Here is a 19,093-nt window from a genome sequence, read left to right on the forward strand (position 1 = left end):
ATTCGGACATGGCGGAGAGGTGGCGCTGCTGGCGGGCCGACCATGGCTCCATAACCTTGGCCATGGCGAAGACCAGGGGTTTGTGGTCCACAAACGCCGTGAACGGGCAGCCCTCCAAAAGATGGCAGAAGTGGCGAACGGCCAGGTAAAGACCGAGGAGCTCGCGGTCGAAAGCGCTATACTTGCGCTCGTTAGGGCGAAGCTGCCGGCTGAAGAAGGCCAGCGGTTGCCAAGCCCCATTCACCCACTGTTCATGCACGGCACCCACCGCGTAGTCGGAAGCGTCCGTCGTGAGGGCGATGGGTGCGTCGAGCGCCGGGTGTGCCAGCATGGTCGCGTTGGCGAGGGCCAGCTTAGCGCCCGTGAACGCCGCGTCCATCTCTGTGGTCCAGGCTACGTCGTGCTTGGCCGGCTTGCCCTGGAGGGCTTCGTACAGGGGGCGCATGAGTTGGGCGGCGCGAGGCATGAACCGGAGGTAAAAATTTACCATCCCCAAAAATTCCTGTAGGGCCTTGATGGAGCGGGGGCACGGGAAACTTGTGACTGCCTCCACCTTGGTAGGCAGCGGGACGGCCCCGCGCTTCGTGATGCGGTGCCCCAGGAAGTCGACGGCCATTACGCCAAACTGGCATTTCGCCGGGTTGATGATGAGGCCGTGCTGGCCGAGGCACTCGAAAAGCGTGCGCAGGTGGACGAGGTGCTCCGCCGGGAAGTGCTGGCGATGAGAATGTCATCCAGGTAGACGAACAGAAAGGTGAGATCACGCAGCACACTGTCCATCAGCCGCTGGAAGGCCTGGGCCGCGTTCTTAAGGCCGAACGGCATTCGGAGGAACTCGAAGAGGCCAAAAGGTGTAATTACAGCTGTCTTCGGAACATCGGCCGGCCGGACAGGTACCTGGTGGTAGCCCCGAATAAGGTCGACCTTGGAGAAGATCACCCGCCCCGCCAAACGGGTGGAAAGTCCTGTATGTGTGGTATCGGGTACCGGTCAAGGGTGGTGGCGTCGTTGAGGCGGCGGTAATCGCCGCATGGTCGCCATCCGCCACCCGGTTTGTGCACGATGTGCAGGGGCGAGGCCCACGCGCTACTCGAGCGCCGCACAATGCCCAATCGCTCCAGCGTGTCGAATTCCACCTTTGCCACGGCGAGTTTGGCCGGGTCGAGGCGGCGAGCCCTGGCGTAGACCGGTGGACCTGTGGTCGGGATGTGGTGTTCGACGCCATGCTTGACGGCGACGGCCGAAAACGTCGGCTGCGTGAGGGCGGGAAACTCGGCGAGCAGGCGGGTGAAATCGTCCGCGGCCGGGAGCGCGCAGGCTAGCTTGGTCGGAGCAGATCCGCTCAATGAGCAAGCGAGCGAGCTGAAGGTCTCCGCGTTGATGAGCCGACGCCGTTTGACGTCAACCAAAAGCCCATGCGCACAAAGAAAATCTGCACCCAGCAAGGCCATGGGCACGTTCGCCGTGATGAAGTCCCAATTGAAGCGCTGGCCCCCGAAGCAGAATGCGACGCTGCGCGAACCGAAGGTGCGGATGGAGGAGCCGTTTGCGGCGACCAAGGCGGGGCCGCATAGCGTGGCCTGTTTGTCCTCCACCGAGGCGGGTATCACGCTCAGCTGAGCGCCGGTGTCACACAAAAAACGCCGCCCGGACTCTGTGTCCATGATTAACAGAAAGCTGCCTGAATGGCCGACGCTCATGGCAGGCAGCGAGCGCCGGCCTGGTCGTTTCCCGACCCGCCGAAAGTGCACGGTGGGCGGCACGTTCTGGCCTTCTGCCCGAACCTGGCGTGGTAATAGCACATGGTCCGCTCTGGTGGAGGCTCCGGCGGTCGCGTCGGGTTCGGTCGACGGGGCGTCGCGGCGGCCGCAGCCGTCAGTGGCGCGGACTCGGCCGGTGGAGGCGCCGGTCGTGGTGCGGGCATTGCCTCGGTCGGCCCAGGGTTCCAGGCGGCCGCTCCGACGTGTCGCCTGGCCGAGAAAAATTTATCGGCCTCCTTGGCCAGGGCGCGAGGGTCCGTGATGGGCGAATTAGCCAAAGCTAACCGTACCTGCTCGGGTAGCCGCTGGAGGAATAGCTCGCGGAAGAGGAAGTCCGGGCTGTGGTCACCGAGAAGAGCAAGCATGTGGTCCATGCTTTCGGATGGACGGGCCTCACCCAGCTCCGGGAGGTGTAGTAGTTGTCGTGCGCGTTCGGTCTCCGTGAGTCCAAACGCACCAAGGAGTAGGCCTTTGAGTGCGCCGTATTTGTCGGCATTCGGCGGGTGCTGGAGGAAGCTCAGAACCCGGGCAGCGGAGGAGGCAGTGAGCGCAGAGACCACATGGTGGTAGTGCGTCGTGTCCTCCGTGATGTTCCGCAGGGCGAATTGAGAATCGGCTTGAGCAAACCAAACGGCCGCGTGAGATTCCCAAAAGCCCGGGAGCTTCAAAGCTACAGTTGACTCCATCGCCGTGTTCGTAGAAAGGGGTCACCAATTGTGGGAGCTGTGTTCGCACTATAAAGCCAGACAAAATGGACGACACAGGAACGAAGTTTCACCGAGCTATTTATTTAGCTCAAAACCAAAGAACTCAAAAGCACACTGAATCTGCCCCTCGAACGGGCGGCAATTTATATCGCAAACGGAACACACAAAAGCCACGCCTCTCAGGCGGGGCGTGGTATGCAAAATCGGTAAGTCACGTGTTCGCCCGAGAAGGGCAAGTCTGGACACGCCCGGGCGAGTCCGGACACGTGACCGCTCGCCGGTTGCGTCATCGGCCGGTGCACGGGAATTGTGTCATGCTTCCGGTAACCGCTACAATAGAATATATAGAAGATAATGTAAAAAAAAAAAAAGAGCCCTATCTTCCAATGGTAAAAAAATCCTTCAAAAAATTCCTGGATCCGGAATAATATCCTGAGCTTCACCAAAAACTAATCAATTCTTCCTTATCCCAAGGGCAATCATCCCACCAACTTTCATCCAAATCCGTTCAGAACTTTTCCAGATATCTTGTTCACAAACACACGAACACACACACACACACGGACGGACACGTTCGAATGCATTACTCCCTTACGGGAGTAATAAGACCATAGGCGTGCAGTCATATTAGCTTGGAAGCCAAAAAATTAGAGTACATCATCATTTGTGGATGGAAAATCATTTTATGAGGACTGACATTTTGCCTTTGACCAATCGACTTGCATTTGACTTCAATTCTCATTGTTGTGCATGTGGAGGATTATGGCAAGAAGTTGGGGGTAAGGGTAGGAGTGGGAGGGGGGGGGGGGGGGGCCGTGGACGATCGGTTTTACTTCAATAGACATAATACCTCTTCCGTTTCATCGTACCCTACTTTAATGTGAGTCGGAAGGTGAAACTGAACCCTCCCAGGTATTCCGTTGTGATTTATTGTTTGTTTGTTTTATCACCTGCACTCATTTTATTATCTTATCTTTATTCCAAGGGTTTTTCTTTTTAAAGAGTTTTCACTCTACCCCAAACATCCTCTAACTGTAGTTCATTTGCTGTAATATCTCCCAGTATTGCTTACAGAATCTCATTGAGTTTTTGCTCAATCAGCCCAGTTGCTCCATCACCTGCACAATGTCGACACTCTTCACCTTCCAGCCAGGTTGCTACTTCGCCTCATTTTTCAGGTCTTGATACGCGGAGATATTTTTCTAATTCCTGCGTTACTTCGGCCCAAGCCACTGGGTACTGACACTTCAATCATCATCTCGATGCTTTCCTTTTTATATCCGAGTCGAATGTCCATTCGGAATGCCTCGTTGTCAATTTTCTCTCTGATGATCTTGTCAAACAACTCGTACATGAGCAATATGTCTTCATTTTCTCAAACTGACTTATCAGTATTGTGCTTCGTCGTATTTCCAAGAAACCAGGGTGAACATCATTCTGCTTCACATTCCTTGGATGTAAAAAAAAAAAAGTACATACGTGTAGAATTGTGCGACATTCCAGATTAAAAGGACTGTCCTTGTTTGCGTCAAGTGTTTTGGACAGAAATGATCATACATCTGCATCAACTACAGGCATTCTTGTTTCGAATGAAGAAGGTAAGCACATAGTTGTAAACAGAGATCCTATGGAATTGGACACGCTTCATGTGCTGTCGTTTATCTTTGTACGTTAATACTTTAATGATTAACGTTACATAACCAGGCAGACATGTTCAGCTATTCAGTTACTATTGATTTCATTCACATCGCAATATTTTTACAGAAGAATACAGACATTTTGTGCAGATGTTGTTCCATATGCTTCTTCTACGATAAATCCTGATGGATTGTTGTCGTCCTGAGATAAATTTGAAAATGTCTCGAGGATTTTTTTTCTTTTTCTGTATACAAGGTCGAGGCTCGTGTAAGAGCTAACATTGATCACATAAATGACAAACAGACACATAAAACATATAAAGGGAGCGGGAGAATAAAGGGAGCGGGAGAAAACAGATAAAGGGAGCGGGAGAATAAGATGGAGGGCAGGGACATCGGGAGATCTGTGGGAGGGAGAGGGCTTGGAGGGAGGAGGCATGGGAAGGGGTGGGGGGTGGGAGAGATTAAAAAAAAAAAACACATGGACACTGCTAGGACTTCCAGGACAGAAGTTGGTATTTCAAAAAAGTGGATCTGGGGTGAATTAACGGGGGTAGAAAAGATCAAGGTTTTGGATGGGGGAGGATAAGAGATGGTGGTGAACAGCTGTTTTGAAGACCTGGAGGGAGGAGTGGGATTGAAGAGAGTGAGGGGGTTTGTTCCAGAGGCGGGAGAAAAGAGGAATGAAGGAGTGAAGGTGAGCAGAGAGTCTTGATTTCGGCAGTTTAACCATAAGAGGGTTGCAATTCATCAACCAGGTGTTACAACATGGTGGCTCTTTCAGAGACTATTTCGATTTTCTGAAAGTTTGGACACTTTCAATGTATAAGTGACAATACAGTATAACACTACAGTATGAGTGTATAACCAATGCTTACTGCCTCATCTTGCGAAGTTCTGCATCGATCTATTTGACGTTCTATTAATGATTCCCAGAGGGAATCCGACGAGCAAGTTGTCCGACCCACAGTAGATTAGGATTGTATCGTTACCTCCAGTTGGAGAAGCCGGATCAGTTCTCATTGGTCCGTCATCTGCAAATCTTCCATTGACTGGTACTTGTAGTTTTTTCGTCCGAAGTTCGCACTCACCAGGTTGGAGCACCATGGCCCTGCTGGCCTACGCTGCGATTCTTGCCTGGCTGACTCTAGCACAGATGCTTCCCTTTGAACACCATGGACATGAGTCTATGGAACGTGTCTTCAGCTCCATATACAAGCGCTGCCCTGACGTCACCCGTGTGTACTCCGTGGGGAAGAGCTGGAGACACCGCGACCTGTATGTGATTGAGATCAGTGACAACCCAGGCGTTCACGAACTTGGTAAAACCATACAACTCAGCCAGAATTTTGTCTTGGGACTCCATTACGGTGGAACAAAAAATAATTGTCATGCTCTCGACCTTTCTTTGTTACTTCTGCCACTGAAGGTGGATGGAGGTTCTTTTTTCAACCCTGTCTGTTTGTCTGTCTGTCTGTCTGTGAACAGCATATCTTACAAAGTTGTGGACGGATTTGGACAAAACTTGGAGGATATGTTGGGTGTGTTACAAGGAAGAAGTGTTTACATTTTGGTGAAGATGCGAATCCAGATCAGGATGAGATAATATTTTAAAGTTATTTTTCTTCATTTGGAGATAGGGCCAAAACGATATATCGCGTGATATCTCAAAAGGTTATGGACGGATTTGGATGAAACTTGGTGGAGAGGTTGGGTGTGTGACAAGGAAGAAATAATTCAAGTTTGGATCAGGTGCGAATCCAGATCTGGCCTATCAGTGGGATTCAAAGCGTAAACTGTTCAGCCTGGCGGAGGTATGCGCTCTACCGAGTGCTGTTCTAGTCTCTTCTGCAATATTCAGGGTTTGTGTGTGTGTGTGTGTATGTGTATGTGTATGTGTGTGTGTGTGTGTGTGTATGTGTATGTGTGTGTATATGTGTTTGTGTGTGTGTGTGTGTGTGTGTTTGTGTGTGTGTGTGTGTGTGTGTGTGTGTGTGTGTGTATGTGTGTGTGTGTGTGTATGTGTTTGTGTGTGTATGTGTTTGTGTGTGTGTGTGTGTATGTGTGTATGTGTGTGTGTATGTGTGTGTGTGTGTGTGTGTGTGTGTGATCACGATTCAAGTGCGAGTACAATCAAAGGAGCAAACTTGTCTATAAAAAGAGCATTCGGGTCTAAAAAGGAAAGTCCATCTTCATAAAGTTTTCAAAACAATGAACTTAAACAGAATATTATTTAATTACGTTGAAAACTTAATTTCTGATAGCTTTGTATTTGATCCGTTTCACAATGACATCGGTATAATCCAACAGAACGAGAATTTAAAAAGGAAAAACGAACTCGCACTTTGATCAGTCTCGTTTTGGATTTACAAAAAGATGTCAATAATCATAAATGTCACACAATAAATTGTTTGATAAACGGCATGGCCTTCCATTCCAAATTGTATGAATGCCTTTCTTGAACAGCAACATTCCGAGAAATCTCTTATCTGTGATAGTTCCTCGTAAAATAATCATAACAGTGAAAGAAACTACACGCCATAAAGTAATTATCAATTGATTAAATAAAACAGCTTGTTATACATATGCTAACTAACATAGGGAGCTACAGTTAACAGATTAAATAATAATAATAATAATAATTCATTTATTTTGTATAGCGCTTTTCCAGAAGCCCAAAGGCGCTTTGACAGAGTGGAAAACATAATGCATAACAATACATGAAAACAACAATTGCAAAAAGACAAGAATCAAGAAAACAAACAGCAGCGATATACGGCATATATATATACTGAGCATACTGAGCATAACATAACCTCCATAAATGACATTCTTTTTAAGGTCACAAAAGGGCACCGAATGTAATTTATTAAACACAATATGAAACAGACAGGGGTAACCTCCAAACATAACCTCCATAGCATAACCTCCAAACATAACCTCCATAACATAACCTCCATAACATAACCTCCATAACATAACCTCCATAACATAACCTCCAAACATAACCTCCATAACATAACCTCCATAACATAACCTCCATAACATAACCTCCAAACATAACCTCCATAACATAACCTCCATAACATAACCTCCATAACATAACCTCCATAACATAACCTCCATAACATAACCTCCATAACATAACCTCCATAACATAACCTCCATAACATAACTTCCATAACATAACCTCCATAACATAACCTCCATAGCATAACCTCCATAACATAACCTCCAAACATAACCTCCATAGCATAACCTCCATAGCATAACCTCCATAACATAACCTCCAAACATAACCTCCATAGCATAACCTCCATAACATAACCTCCATAACATAACCTCCATAACATAACCTCCATCCACCTTTGGTGGCGGAGATAACAACAAATATTTTTGATGAAACATTCAAATTAACACATTTTAAATGCGGAGATGTTGGGGGTGGGAAGTGGTGCAGTAGAATGGGGAAGAGGTGAACGACATGGGCTGCAGTGGATCACATGGGAAATCCATTCAAATTACAGCTTCGAGATTTGTATAACAGCTCAATTCAGTGGTAATCATAATGGACATGCTCAGTATAAATAAAGTAAGTGTAATCTGCAAGGTAAGGTATGTATTCACTGGTAATGTTAGGGAGCATACACACTATACAGTATATGGTTAGATAATGGGATGTGTGATGAAGATGGCGAATATATTCATTAGATACATGAATGCTCTCGAAAGGAAGCTAAATATCGTTGAACAAGAAGAAAAAGACATAAAATGTCATAGCCCTCACCTTGGTTTCAGTAATTTTGCTGGATGGAGTTAAAGGCTGTCAGTCGGCCATCTTTGGTCAGATGACAAAACAAAATCCTCTGCATATGTATACTCATGTAGTCTTTTTTTTTTCTTTTTTTTTTGTATACAGGATCGAGGCTCGTGAAAGAGCTAACATTTATCACACAAAAAATCAAACATACACAAAACATATAAGGGTAGCGGTAGACAAGATGGGGAGACATGGGGAAGCACAAACTGAACACAACATTTGAGAGCAGGGACATCGGGAGATCTGTGGGAGGGAGAGGGCTTGGGGGGAGGAGGCGTGGGAAGGAGGGGGGGGGGGGGTGGGAGAAGTATAAAACACAAGGACACTGCAAGGATTTCCAGGAAAGAAGTTGGTATTTCTAAAAAGGTGGATCTTGGGTGAAATTGGCGGGGGTAGAAAAGATCAAGGTTTTTGGATGGGGGAAGATAAGAGATGGTGGTGAACAGCTGTTTTAAAGACCTGGAGGGAGGAGTGGGATTGAAGAGAGTGAGGGTGTTTGTTCCAGAGGCGGGAGAAAAGAGGAATGAAGGAGTGAAGGTGAACAGAGAGTCTTGATTTTGGCAGTTTAACCACAATAGGGTTACAGGCATATATTGTGCGACCTGCAGGAATATTTGGGGGACAGAGCCCAGAGAGAGCTGGGGGGGCAAGGCCGGAGAGGAGTCTGTGGAGGACAGAAAGACCACCAACCTGTCTACGGTGAGTAAGTGAAAGGCCCTCGGAGTTAGCTTCATCACAGGTGATTCCAATGATGCTGAAAGCTTTGGTTTCAACAGCGTGACGCCGAGCTAGGTGTGAGGCAGGAGCACCGGCCCAAAAGGGAGAACAGTATTCCATTGATCTGCGGATGAAAGCCTTGTATGTGGCGAGGAGCTCAGGTGTGCCGGGGAAAGACTTCGCATGCCGGAGGATGCCCAGTCGGCGACTGGCTTTGGAGGCCGGATTGGAAATGTGGTTTTCCCCGAAAGGATCATAGCAGATAGTGAAACCCAAAAGCTTGAGTGACAGAACTTTTGGAGAGGATTGTTCAGAAAGTAGATGGGAGGGTTGTCCAGTCAGTCTTTTCGGAGAGACATAGTAAGAGTGTGAGATTTGTCAGGATTGAAAGACATGTTCCACTTGTTTGACCAGTCTGTGATTTTGTCCAGGTCTGCAGGGAGTGAGGAGGCTGTAGACTGCCGATCTAAGGGATGAGGAATGGAGCGGCAGAGAGTGGAGTCATCAGCAAAGACGTAGATAGGATTTTCAAGAGAGTCAGAGAGATCATTGATGAAGACCAGAAAAAGCACAGGGCCCAGAACACTGCCTTGGGGAACTCCAGCCTGAACAGGAAGGGAAGATGAGAGAAACCTATTCAGGGCCACACGTTGACTACGACTAGAGAGGAAGTCCGCAAGTCATGCGTGGAGATTTCCATGGATACCATAGGAGGAGAGTTTGGTGAGCCGAGTGGGGTGCCAGACCGTATCGAAGGCACGTGATATGTCAAGGAAGACAGCTCTAATTTCCTGTTTGCCATCGAGGACCTCCATCCATTGTTGAGACAGCAGAAGCAGCATGTCCAGAGTCGAGTGACCAGGTCTGAAACCAAATTGATGGTCAGAGATCAAGCCATTGGAGAAGAGGAAAGATTTGATATCTGAAGCAATGATGGATTCCATGACTTTGCTGATAATTGGGAGAAGGCTGATTGGTCTGTAGTTGCAAGGATCTGTTTTTGCACCTTTTTGTGTAAAGCGGTGATGTTGGCTGATTTCCAAGCTGATGGCAGATGATCTTGAGCAAAAGAGAGGGTGAAGAGAACAGAGAGAGGGAGTGAAAGAGCAGCAGAGCAGGATTTTAGGACCCGTGGGCTGATGCCGTCAGGTCCAGTTGCAGAATCAGAGTCGAGGGTTGACAGAAACCTCTCCACCTTGTCAGGAGAAAAGAACACAGAGTCCAGGAGCAGCTGGGTATGACGGGTACAGAGAGGGATGGGTTTGGGACACAAGATTTAGAGGCAAACACAGAGTTGAGGCATTCAGCTTTTTCACGAGCAGAGTCAGCTGTGTAGCCGTTTGAGGTAAGGGAGGGGATGGAGGGGGAACAAACACCAGAAACAGATTTGACCAGACACCACCAGGATTTGGAAGAGGGAGACAGGTTTGAGAGTTCAGTCTTGAGAGAGGAGAGATATTGTTTCCTGGCTCTCCTGAGGGTGGACACCCTCTTTGCCAAGACATTTGCTTTGTGCCAAGTTTGAAGAAAATCGGTTCATGCATGTCCTGGAAATGGTTGTGGACATGTTTAAGTCACAAAATGGCCGCCAGTCGGCCATATTGGATCTGATCTCAAAAGAAATTGATGAGCGTATGTAACCCATCACTCGTTTTCTGTGTGCCACATTTAAACAAGATCGGTAAATCCTGTCCGAGAAATGGTTGAGGACCTGGTCAATATTGGGTTTTTTACAACCGCAATGGCCGCCAGTCTACCGGTCGACCATCTTCGAACAATTGCAAAATAAAGTAAAGTGCAGGTATATGCTGCAATGTGCTGTGCTTGTGCCAAGTTTGAACAAAATCGGAACTTGCATGTTCAATAAATGGTGGGGGACACATTTAAGTAACAAAATGGCTGCCATTCGGCAATCTTTGATCACATCGTGAAACAGAATGACGTGCGTATGTATACCATCATGTGTTGCCTTTATGCCAAGAACAAAATCAGTCAATACATCTCCGTGATATTGTTGTGGATGCATGGACGGATGGACGGACAGACGAAAGCCAATCCATAAGCCCCCGTTTCAGACTTGACTAAGTCCAACGGGGACTAAGAAAGCTATAAGCTAGAGATAAAGAAATTGAAATGAGATTGCATTGTCAAATTGACTGACTGTATTGACACAGCAGAGGTCGTGGATCCACTGAGTTCGATCCACGGCCAAGGTTGTGGACCTACTGTTTGGAGAGGTTGTTGGCAGATCACATAGAAAGGGTCGATCTGAGCCTAGTTGATGATCTTTGCAGTCTGAAAATCTGTCAATTTTGCTCCAAGGTACTAAACCTGTTACTTTCGGTATTGCAATTTATAGTGGGGCAACGTAGCATAACAATTGTGCATTTTGTGAGGAAAGCACCAAATTTGGCACACTAGTAGACTATTGTGGCGGACACGAAAGCCCACTGGCGTGGTGACATCATTCCGCGCACCAAGTGGGCAGCAGCCGCGCCCGAGGAGTAGGCGTGGCCTCAGTATATACACCGGGTGCGCAGCCCGGAGCGCGCCAGTGCTACAGTGAGCTCTTTTAATAAAGACTCTTAAACTCACCGCGTTGTCCGCTTCCTTCTTGTTGTGCAAGCAAGCGCGCGTAGCACCGCGCTTCATTTGGTGACCCTCCGACGTTCTGGTCAGCCATCGCTGACCACCCGAATACGCCATCGCAATGGCAAACAACGCGGTCCAAATGAAACTCCCCGAGTTCTGGTAGACGCAAGCCGAAGTCTGGTTCCTGCAGGCAGAAGCCCAGTTCCGACTTCGAGGCATCACGGTGGACGAGACCAGGTACTGCCACGTGGTCGCTTCCCTCGGGCCCGGCATGGCCGGCCGCGTCATGTCGGTCCTGAGGAACCCACCGGCCGACGGCAGGTATGAGGCAATCAAGCGTCTCCTCCTCGCCACGTTCGGGCTCACGGTGAACGCTCGGGCCGACCGCCTCCTGGCCCTCCCCGAGCTCGGTGACATGCGACCGTCAGTCCGCATGGACCATATGCTGTCGTTGTTGGGCGACGAAACCCCGGACGCTCTATTCCGGGCGTTGTTTCGATGCCAGCTGCCGGCACGAGTCCGCCTCGCGTTGGCCGGTTCTGCGACGACGGAACCCCGGGCTCTCGCTGCAGAGGCCGACAGGTTCTTCGCGGCTTTGGACACCCAGGCGAGTTTTGGCGCGGCCGTCGCGGCTATCGGGGCTGATGATGATGCTGATGCACCACACCTCGTGGATCTCGAGGCTGATGCGCATTTCGTGTCCGCCGCCACACCCCACCCACCACCGCCGCCACCGCAAAGAAAACCGCGGCCTTTGCCGCCGCAGCCGCCCACCTGGTGTTTCTTCCACGCCAAGTTCGGCCACAAGGCTCGGCAGTGTCGCCCGCCGTGCTCATTCGACAGGTCGGGAAATGGGCGAGCCGACGCTCGGTGGCGGCTTTGAGCGTCGGCAATTCAAACAGCCTCCTGTACATAACGGACACCTTGTCCGGGCGCCGTTACCTGTGCGACACGGGAGCGCAGGTGAGTGTCGTTCCTGCTGGTACGTCCGACAAGCAAACCGCGGGCCGAGGTCCCGCGCTGCTTGTGGCCAATGGTACGTCTATACGCACGTACGGAAAACGCTGTCTCTCTCTGCGGTTCGGAGGGCAGGTTTTCCGTTGGTCGTTCGTTACGGCCGACGTGCCTATGGCACTGCTCAGCACGGACTTCTTATGTGCTAATGGATTACTGGTGGATGTAAAGCGCAGAAGGATTGTCCAGGCTGAGACGTTCAGCTCGCTCGCGTGCGCGCTGCCCGGCTCATTGACCAGCTCACAGAGCGGCTCGTCGAGCGGCTTGCTGAGCGGTTCGGTTCCGGCCAGGTTCATCTGTACGCTTCCGGCAGCGGACGAATTCACCCGCCTCCTCGCGGGTTTCCCGGCCCTCACGCGGCCCACTTTCTCGGCGGGGGCCGTCAAACACGGGGTGGAACACCACATTCCCACCGCCGGGCCACCGGTCTACGCCCGGGCACGCCGCCTCGAGCCGACGAAGCTCGCTGTAGCTAAAGCGGAGTTCGCTACGCTGGAGCGGCTCGGCATCGTGCGGCACTCCGAGAGCGCGTGGGCTTCCCCGCTCCACATCGTGCCAAAGCCCGGCGGGGGATGGCGACCGTGCGGGGACTACAGGCGCCTCAACGACGCCACCACCCCCGACCGCTACCCCGTCCCCCACATCCAGGACTTCTGCGCCCGGTTGGCGGGGATGTCCTTCTTTTCAAAGGTGGACCTCGTACGCGGCTACCATGAGGTCCCTATCAGGCCGGAGGACATCCCGAAGACGGCTGTCATCACGCCATTCAGGCTTTTCGAATTTCTTCGGATGCCCTTCGGTTTGAAAAATGCGGCTGAGGCGTTCCAGCGCCTAATGGACAGCGTCTTGCGCGGCTTGGATTTTTTGTACGTCTACCTGGACGACATCCTCATCGCCAGCGCGTCCCGCGAAGAGCACCTTCATCACCTCCGCACGCTCTTCGAACGCCTGGGCCAGCATGGCCTCATCGCGAACCCCGCCAAGTGCCTGGTTCGGCGTCACCGGCATCGACTTTTTGGGACACCGCGTCACCAGGCACGGGGCCGTCCCCCTACCAGCCAAGGTGGAGGCGGTGAAGGGGTTTCCGTGCCCCCGCACGATCAAGGGTCTCCAGGAGTTCCTGGGCATGGTAAACTTTTACCATCGGTTCCTGCCCCGCATCGCCCAGCTCCTGCGCCCCTTACATGAGGCCCTTCGAGGGAAGCCGGTCAAAGGTGACATTACCTGGACCGAGCAGATGGACGCGGCATTCTCGGGCGCGAAGCTCGCCTTGGCCAACGCCACCATGCTCACGCACCCGGCGCCCGATGCACCGATCGCCCTCACCTCCGACGCCTCAGACTACGCGGTGGGCGCGGTGTACGAGCAATGGGTGCGTGGTGCCTGGCAACCGCTGGCATTCTTCAGCCGGCAGCTTCGCCCGCCTGAACGCCGTTACAGTACCTTCGACCGCGAGTTGTTTGGGCTTCACCTGGCGGTCAGGCACTTCCGCCATCTGCTCGAGGGCCGTGCGTTCACGGCCTTCGTCGACCACAAGCCGCTGGTCTTCGCGATGGGCAAAGTCGCCGAGCTGTGGTCGGCCCGGCAACAGCGTCACCTCGCGGCCGTGTCCAAGTACACAACGGACATCCGGCACGTCGCGGGATAGGACAACCCGGTGGCCGATTGCCTTTCCCGGGCCGTCGCCCACGTCCTTGGCATCGACTTGGCAGTCCACCTTGGCATCGACTATGCCCGGATGGCGGCGGACCAGGCCGCCGAACCTGGGGTCCAGGCCCTGCGGACCGCCGTCACGGGCCTCCGCGTCACCGAGGTGCCCGTCGACGGCGTGGGCCGGGCCCTCGTTTGCGACGTCTCCCTCGGGCGGCCTCGCCCCCATCGTGCCCGCAGGCTGGCAGCGCCAGGTTTTTGACGCCATCCACAGCCTGTCCCACCCGGGCACGAAGGCCTCCCAGGGGTTGGTCGCCGACAAGTTTGTCTGGCATGGCCTCCGGAAGGCCGTCCGTGGCTGGACCAGGACGTGCCTCGCGTGCCAGCGCGCGAAGGTGCACTGGCATACCCAGGCCCCATTGGCCCCGTTTACGGTGCCGGCACGTAGGTTCGACCACGTGCACGTGGACCTGGTGGGACCTCTGCCCCCCTCGCAGGGTTTCACCCATGTCCTTACCATGGTCGACCGCACCACCCGGTGGCCGGAGGCCGTGCCTTTGGAGGCGACGACGGCGGCAGACGTCGTGCAGGCGTTCATCGCCACCTGGGTCGCCCGGTTCGGCGCCCCCTCGGACATCTCGTCCGACCGCGGCCCCCAGTTCACCTCGGAGCTCTGGGCCGTGGTCGCGCGGGGGCTCAGGGTCCAGCTGCACCGAAACATGGCCTACCACCCCCAGGCCAACGGCCTGTGCGAGCGGTTCCACCGCTCGTTGAAGGCCGCGCTCCGGGCCACCCTCCGCGACGGCGGCTGGGTCGACAGGCTCCCCTGGGTCCTGCTGGGCCTCCGGACGGTGCCAAAGGAGGACCTGCGCGACATCCACGGCGGAGTTGGTCTTTGGACAACCACTGCGGGTGCCGGGCGAGTTCCTCCCCAACCCCACGGCACCTTGGTCCGCGGCGCAGGAGCGCTCCGCGCTGCAGGAGACCGCCCGGAGGTTTGCCCCGGTGCCGAAGGCGCACCACGGGCACCCACCCACGCACGTCGCCCCGGAGCTTCGCACCGCGGAGTATGTCTTTGTCCGGCACGACGCCCACCGGACACCACTGCGGCCCCCGTACGACGGGCCTTTCCGCGTGCTGGAGACCGGGTGAAATACTTCACCTTGGACATCGGCGGTACTCCCAACCGCGTCTCGGTGGATCGACTCAAGCCGGCCCACCTCGACGTGGACCACCCACCGCCGTTGGTTCGGCCCCCGCATCGGGGCCGCCCCCCGGCGGGCGGACCCCCGGCACCGCCCAGCACCGCCGGCACGCCGCCCCCCGGTCCGGCACCCATCCCGGGTACAGCCGGGGGCATCCCAGCTGGCATCCCTGCACCCCGGACGCCGCCGGTCGCCAGAGGGCGCTTCGGCCGGGTCATCCGTTTGCCCCGCAAACTGGCCCTCCAGGTGCGCGGGAATTCTGGGGGGGCGCGTGTGGCGGACACGAAAGCCCACTGGCGTGGTGACATCATTCCGCGCACCAAGTGGGCGGCGGCCACGCCCGAGGGGTAGGCGTGGCCTCAGGATATACACCGGGCGCGCAGCCCGGAGCGTGCCAGTGCTACAGTGAGCTCTTTTAATAAAGACTCTTAAACTCACCGCGTTGTCCGCTTCCTTCTTGTTGTGCAAGCAAGCGCGCGTAGCACCGCGCTTCACTATCATATTATGAAAAGATCTGGATGTTGGGCCATCTCAGATTCAGAGATTTGATTTTTGCAAGATTTCGATTCGATTGGGATCGAAGAGAACACCTTCTTCGTCTTCTGTACAGTGAAGTTGCCAGCCCTGAATTCTCTGGCTACATCTAGGTGCTTCATTGGGAGTGCAACCATGTCCCTCAGGTGAACAGGGACCCACCTGGCATAGTGTGTGTGGTCTAAGGCATGGAACCATGGGACCAGTTCCGTCAGGGCATCAAGGTACATCGTGAATGAAGCCTGCTGCAGAGAACGCACGTAGACCAGTACCAACATCTCTAGTTCCAGCACAGTTGCCCAGTACTGAAAGTTGGGAATGTCTTCTCCTCTCTGGTGACACCAGTCTTCGAACTCAGGCAGGTCTTCTGCATCATCAGCATATGTCATACAGTGGCGTTCATACGCACGGTGTTGCAGGATGTGCAGTGCCGCTGCAGTGATTTGATGAGCTCTTCTTGTGCGGGTGACGTGGGCAGTTCGCAGGAAGGAGTCGGCCGTCCCTGGCGTTGCAATCTCAGCTTGCAAATCTGCAAAATCTGCAAATCTTGCAAAAATCAAATCTCTGAATCTGAGATGGCCCAATATCCAGATCTTTTCATAATATGATAGTCTACTAGTGTGCCAAATGTGGTGCTTTCCTCACAAAAAGGAAAAATTGTTATGCTATATTTAGCTTAGCTGCCGGACTATTACTATTTCTAGCTGCTTGTGATTAAAATAATGTGAACGTCAACATATCGTAGAATTAGCATCATTCGCAACATCCTTTAAAAAATAATGAATACTTTAGGAATAGCTGTTACTGATAAATAAATTAATGTACTGTATTTGTTGCCAAAATTGGCTTTTGGAAGAAAAACCCCATGTGGAACAATAATGACATTAGGAGACATCAATTCACTTTGATAGAAGGACATTGTGAAGTAAATCAATATCGTAGATGAGATTTATTGAACTTGGCGTTACAGTTTGAATGACTATGGAAACTGAAGACAAATGGAAACATCACATTGAACTTTATATGCTACATATTAAATTCAAGAATCCTCAACATTCTGAGGATATTTGGTTTGTCTGCATATTGTACTAGACAGTTGAAGATGCTACATAATAGGGTTTTTTTCATTATTTATTTATAATTTTGTAAAAGTCATAATTGTGTGCTTATTCTTGTAAACTGGCCTTTCGGTTGATAAGAAGTGGAATTTTGACCACTAAAGGAATGTGCTAGAAACATTTTATGGAAGGCTTTGTGGACATTGTTTGTTGTGAACTCTGCACGGAGCAAATACGGCTTACAAAGCATTTTTGTACCTTGGCATGACAGGGGAGCCAGAGTTCAAATATGTGGCAAACATGCATGGGAACGAGGTGGTCGGCCGAGAGCTGCTGCTGCACCTTGCGGAATATCTGTGTCGGAGGTACCAGCAAAATCATCCCCGTGTAACCACACTTGTAAATAATACTCGGATCCATCTGATGGCCAGCATGAATCCTGATGGATATGATCTTGCTGCTCGGCAGGTAAGGAGACCATGTGTGACAAACAGGACATGTTTAAAAAGCATAATGATCATGAGTGGGTCAACAGGAAGTCCACACCAGAGTGTGAGTGTGTGTGTTTTATACAGTGCGATCATACAGTACATTAAATCTGTGATGGACATTATAAATCTATTACATAATGCGAAGTGTGGTGTCTGTCCCTGTGTTTGTGACTTCAGCTGTCTCCCGTTTCTGGCGCCCGCTTCCTGCGCTGCATTTGAAAAGCTCAGCATTCGCTTTTGAAAAATATTGGAGAATAGGCATGAATAATGTCGATGCCAAATTTTACTTCGCAAACAGGATGTTTGGACAAATCCAACCTCCGCCTCCTGATGTTGCACCACCATTTCAGGGTGGGCGGTATAAGTAGCTTAGAGCTTTGGCTGTAAGTGAAAACAAGAGTGTAACACAATTACCCTTTTAAAAGACCATTATATATTTAAAATTGATAGATTAACTTAAACCTTCAAACCGTCACTGGATAATTTGGCTTGCTTTTCCTCATCACTGGGGAGGGGTACTGTTTCATAGCATATGATAATACATTAAGCCCTCGTGCATGAAGGGTAAACTTGTATATGTAAAGAAAATTATTTAAGTGGAAAGTTTAAATAGGAAGGTTGCATTGCCCAGTTGACTGAATGTTTGGATGTGGCTGAGGTTGTAGATTTACTGATGTAGTTAAGACAAACGGTTGAGGTTCTGGACCCACCATTTGGAGAGGCTCTAGGCTGAAAGATTTGAAACCTCTACAATGAATGGAGCCCTGTGGATGATTCAGACAGGAATAAAGCCTATAAATTGCTTACAATTGTGTATTTGTAATCTATTATGATGTAACAAATAGAATTATTGCGCTCATGACCTTGCCTTTTTTTTTATTCTGCAATGTACAGGGTTTGTGTGTGTGTGTGTGTGTGTGTGTGTGTGTGTGTGTGTGTGTGTGTGTGTGTGTGTGTGTGTGTGTGTGTGTGTGTATGTATGTATGTATGTCGTTGGTTGTTATCTCCATATGTGAATTTCAGAAGATGGAGCAGAGGGATCATGATTCATGGACCAAACTGTGAAGTTTTCTTGTTCTCAAAGTTTTGTTTCCAGGCTCTTTTCAGGATTGTCACCGAGCTCCGGACAGCTTCCAACTGTACTGAGTTTCTAGTAATATTTCAGGGATGTTTCTTAAGATCACCGTGAGGTTCTTCTTTATCATTCTAGTTGCTCCAAGTATTACTGGTACAATTTCGGCACTCTTCAGCTTCCAATATCTTTTGATTAATTCTTGAGATCCTGGTATTTGGTGATTTTCTTGACTTCTGCGTTGTTTAAACCAAATCGTCTGTTACTTACACCTCAATCAACAATGCCGTCTTACACCACTACATCTAGTCGCAATGCTTCATTTTCTTTGTTCACACAAGTTGGGATCATAAGGTCGTACGTGAGTGTTACTTCTTTGTTTTCATTGATTGCTTTTGGTTCATGTTTCCATGAGTTTTTCTGGAACTGGGATATTTAAGTTTTTGCAGAAGTGACAGTGGATTACTCTACATACTTTTTGTTGTGCCTTTGTGTGTACAGCTGTTCTGACATGAGTTTTTTCAATCTTGACAGGAGGTGGCTTGTACTTTCTGTTTTTAACCTTACAAAACCTACACTTGTCCGATTGGTCCTTGGGCTTAGGCTTTTATAATGATTTGTTCGCCATCCCAGTTAAGCTGACCTTTTCTTAGCAACTCCAATGAGCCTTAATTGTCTATGCCAAATCTGTCCAACTCTTTTCTTTATATGGCCCTCCTCTTTTATTGTTCTCCAAGTTGGCGGTGTTGATATTTTCATATTATTGTTTTGTCTCTTTTTCAATGACTGGGGCTGTATTCATTGCTATTTCATTTTCATATATATGACAACTTCTA

The 19,093-nt window shown here is 50.7% G+C and overlaps 1 protein-coding gene across 1 annotated transcript in view; it reads left to right on the forward strand.

The window, feature by feature from the left end:
- Positions 1 to 4,837: 4,837 nt before the first annotated feature.
- The window catches only part of CPN1 (carboxypeptidase N subunit 1), a 62,491-nt gene continuing 48,235 nt past the window's right edge, over positions 4,838 to 19,093 (forward strand). The window contains exons 1-2 of the mRNA XM_068110069.2: positions 4,838 to 5,426; positions 16,966 to 17,162. Coding sequence (XP_067966170.2) covers positions 5,210 to 5,426; positions 16,966 to 17,162 — 414 coding nt within the window. The 5' untranslated portion in view covers positions 4,838 to 5,209. The remainder of the gene's footprint in view (positions 5,427 to 16,965; positions 17,163 to 19,093) is intronic.

Source organism: Myxine glutinosa, chromosome 3 (assembly GCF_964187855.1).
Source record: "Myxine glutinosa chromosome 3, kmMyxGlut1.1, whole genome shotgun sequence".
Classification (NCBI taxonomy): domain Eukaryota; kingdom Metazoa; phylum Chordata; class Myxini; order Myxiniformes; family Myxinidae; genus Myxine; species Myxine glutinosa.